The sequence below is a fragment of the Phragmites australis genome, chromosome 6, assembly GCF_958298935.1.
Source record: "Phragmites australis chromosome 6, lpPhrAust1.1, whole genome shotgun sequence".
NCBI lineage: Eukaryota > Viridiplantae > Streptophyta > Magnoliopsida > Poales > Poaceae > Phragmites > Phragmites australis.
This window is the reverse complement of record NC_084926.1, coordinates 5,650,795-5,654,777: the sequence shown is the minus strand read 5'-3', so window position 1 is coordinate 5,654,777 and position 3,983 is coordinate 5,650,795. Positions and strand designations below refer to the sequence as shown.

General features: G+C 48.5%; 1 protein-coding gene across 1 annotated transcript; it reads right to left on the bottom strand.

Annotated features, from left to right (window-relative positions):
• Window positions 1–3,308, bottom strand: LOC133921296 (glutamine synthetase cytosolic isozyme 1-1-like). Its single transcript, XM_062366109.1, has 11 exons — window positions 3,144–3,308; window positions 2,513–2,552; window positions 2,232–2,335; window positions 2,085–2,133; window positions 1,544–1,650; window positions 1,375–1,462; window positions 1,144–1,272; window positions 983–1,057; window positions 803–894; window positions 555–714; window positions 1–472 (listed from the first exon to the last, which is right to left on the bottom strand). The coding sequence occupies exons 1-11, from the start codon at window positions 3,215–3,217 to the stop codon at window positions 320–322; spliced, it is 1,071 nt and encodes a 356-aa protein (XP_062222093.1). The 5' UTR covers window positions 3,218–3,308; the 3' UTR covers window positions 1–319.
• Window positions 3,309–3,983: the final 675 nt, after the last annotated feature.

Genomic DNA, 3,983 nt, shown 5'->3' with positions numbered 1-3,983 from the left:
TTGAGGTACCACCGGCGTGTTACGGCCATTTTATTATCGGATTACACAAGACCACCCAATCAAACGGAGGCAAAGCAACAAATGTTTTGGCACACCACTCGCCACCATCATCACTCAAGGTGAAAAGACCAGACCCAGACCGAACTAAATTGTAGTAGACGTAGCAGCAGCAGCAGCATATAACGGAACGGAAAGGAGACGCTTGCATGAATCCAAGACGAAATTTTCGCCAAAGCCTAGCAGGAATGCAATCGCCAGCACCGCCGGACCAACTGACATGATACGGCGAGCTGGAGGAGGGACAGGACCGGAACGCTCTTCAGGGCTTCCAGACGATGGTAGTCTCGGCGATCATGGAGGTGACGACGTAGGGGTCCATGTTGGACGCCGGCCGGCGGTCCTCGAAGTAGCCCTTGCGGTTCTGCTCCGTCTCCCGGCCAACGCGCACGGACGCTCCACGGTTTGCCACGCCCTGCACAGCACAAGTTAGGATACAAGAACCAGGACCAAAGTTCGGGCTCATCAAGGAAGAAGAGCACGTGCACGGCGCGTACCCAACTGAAGGTGTTGATGTCGGCGGTCTCGTGCTTGCCGGTGAGCCGGCGCTCGTTGCCCTCGCCGTAGGCTGCGATGTGCTCTTTGTGCCGCAGCTTCAGCTTCTCGATCGCGGCCTTGATCACCTCGTAGCCACCGTCGTTCCTCATGGACTTGGTGCTGGATAAATGCAACGCGACAGCGATCAGCAAATTAGCCTAGTGAAGTGAACGCAAGGATAGCATAGCAGTTTGTTCCAGCATTTTACCTGTAGTTTGAGTGAGCACCAGCACCGTTCCAGTCACCCGGGATGGGCTTGGGGTCGAATGTCACGACGACGCCGGCGATCTCGGTGATCCTCTGTTGACAGGGTGAAAAAAGGGAACTAATTAGCATCATGCCATGTGAGATAATCTAGAAATCTAGAATCCTGATTGCAATTCCATACCTCAAGAATGTAGCGGGCAACCCACACCTGGTCACCGGCAGAAATGCCGACGGTCGGGCCGACTTGGAACTCCCACTGAAAACCAAACACAATGTTACCGTGGTCAGAAAGATGGTAATTTCAGTGTAAAAAGGGGGCACTTGTAAAGGGCTATATTTTACCTGTCCTGGCATGACTTCTCCATTGATGCCGCTGATGTTGATGCCGGCATACAGGCAAGCCTTGTAGTGGGAGTCAACTATGTCACGCCCAAATGACTTGTCCGCGCCAATACTGCAGTAGTAAGGACCCTGAACACAAGAAATGGACATCAGTGGGGTGACACTTCAACAGATGTAGGACCGAATCAATGAAGCAAGTCTTAAGGAAGCAAACCAAAGAAGTTGATGTACCTGAGGACCAGGGAAGCCACCAAGAGGCCACCCAAGGGGCCAGTTGGTGTCCTTCTGCAGGAGGGTGTACTCCTGCTCAATACCATACCTGCCAATTGCAAGAACAATACGGTCAACCCTGCGAAGATCGGTTCGGTGTCATGATCGTATTTGGTGGAGATTTGCATACCAGGGCTCCTCAGCAGCAACCTCAGGGTTGCTGAAGATCTTGGCAGCGTTGTGCCTCTTGTTGGTGGGAATCGGCTCGCCAGCTGGGGTGTAGCAATCGCACATGACCTGCAGGTCAAACGAATTTAGGGAACGCCTAAAAGTAGTCTCTATTATTAGAAGGTGGCGAAAATGACCACTTGGATTCCTCAACTATGGTTAGGTACACCGGATAATCACACCTAATGAGCAGAAATATCTAGGCTCACCACACCGAGTCTCCATTTATATAATTTGCATAACTAGACAAAGATTCAGAGTTGCAAGACTGCATCAGGAACGGTAGTATCTATAGTACTGCATCAAAATAATTCAACCTATATGAGCCAGATTAAAGTTGATTTTTTTTACTTCACATCCAATAGTTGACTTGAAAAGAAGACATCAATTTTTTCACAGAGATGCACTCATGCACTGATCTGAGTTGGCTCAGTGAACTGCAGCAGTAATAAACACAGAAACATATGGTTCAGATCACTTGGATGATAAAAGTGGACACTCACAAGGATGTTGTTGCCCTTCCTGAATGGGTCCTTGAAGATAGCCTGCGGGCTGCAGGAAGTCACGTGCACAAGAAAAAGAATGATTCCATGTTTGCTGGTAAAAATAAAAGCATGATGTTAGAAAGCTTGGCCGGCTATGTCACTTACTACAGGATGACCTCACTGTCCTCGCCGGGGGCCTGGCCGGTGCTGGAGCCGTCGTAGTTCCACTTGGGCAGCTTGCTGGGATCGGTCACCGGGCCGGAGAGGGTCTGCACCAACCAGATCGATATGGCTTAGTAACAAAAGGAATTACTCACCAGTAGAGTAGTGAGCTCTGATATATAAGCCAAAGAACAGCTCAGTGGATGACTTCACAGATAAGTGATAAGTGCTGAGTCATGACAAACAGGACCATGGGGTCCTAGTACTGGGAATCTTTATCTTACCCTGGCCTTGCTCCTTAGATCCATGCCAGATCCACCGATCCTGTAACAGAAAAAATCCACACATTAAGATAGGATCAAATCACAAACAAACTAACCAACTTTTTACCATGTCCTCGGAGCAGGGTAATCTAAGACGTGCTTATGAACAGAAGTCTGTATCTTTGACTGTAATACGGGGATAATAGGAATTCGACTGGTGAAACATCCGATTAGGGAAAGAACAGATCATCTGACCGTGGTCAGTGACAACTCAGAAACACCATATATGCGGTGAGGGACCAGGGGGCAAGCAGAGGCTGCCAAATTCAGAGATCCTCCCCAACAAGACAAGCAAAAGAGTACTAGAACTGCATCTCTCCATCTCTCTCGTGAAGCATATCCGAAACCGAAGTCAAATATTCATGAGAAAACAGACGAGCAAAAAAAAAAAAAGGCTACAAATCTGCACAATCTATGAGAAGCGCGTCTCCCGAAACCCCCGAAAGATCCCTCCTTTCCACGCGACAGTCGCCAAGAACCCGTTTTTGCACGCCGAAACGCCATGAAAAGGCGACCAGCACCCAGCAAAGATCGATCCTGAGTGACGAGAGAGAAAAAAGCGTAACGCGCAGAACAGGACAACGCGCCGTACCATATGTACTCGGCGATGATCTTCTCGGTGGTGTCGGAGAGGTTGAGGTTGAGGAGGTCGGTGAGGCAGGCCATGGCCGGCGGCTGCGGTGGCACAGTGAAGCACACGGGTTGGGAAGGAGGAACTGAGGAAGGAGAGGTGTTGTGTGAGACGAAGAGATCGGCAAGAGGAGGGCGGCTTTATAATGGCGACGACCCAGGGAAACAAGTTGGCGCAGCAATACGTACAATATACGTATAAGTGTGCGAATACCGTAGCACGATCTCTCTTTTCGAGTTCCGCGTATATTTAACTCGGTTATTTCATCTCCGCGGTAGGTGCGAGATGTTACACCATTTACCCCAGAGAAACACCCAATCTCTTCAATGACATATGGGACCGAATTCTGTGGGACCACGCTGTCAGTGTATTGAGAGTCTAGCAGAAGCGGTTGGCGTGGCGAAATATATTATTCTTCGCGGCAGCCTTTATCGGTAGCAGTGGTTGATTTGATTATGAGTTCCGAGCATAGGGGTAAAGGAAATTTGAAACTTTTCCGGATATTGTCCAAAAGGGGAAGAAATTGATTTAAAAATATTTTGGATTCAATAATGCCACCCCGCTACCAGCTTTTGCCAATGGGATTGCAGATTCGAGGTATCTTCATGAGGTCAGGTATCTTCTACCACAGAGGCATATTGCACAGTGCTTTTGATTATTCTCTGCATGGGCATGGTGCATTCATTAACCAGCCACCATTTAAGGCTCTCTTGGAGTATATACTAGTATTTGCCATATTAGGTCAACTGATTAGTACTCCTTGGTTATAAATATATGTTTTAAAAAAATATATATATGATC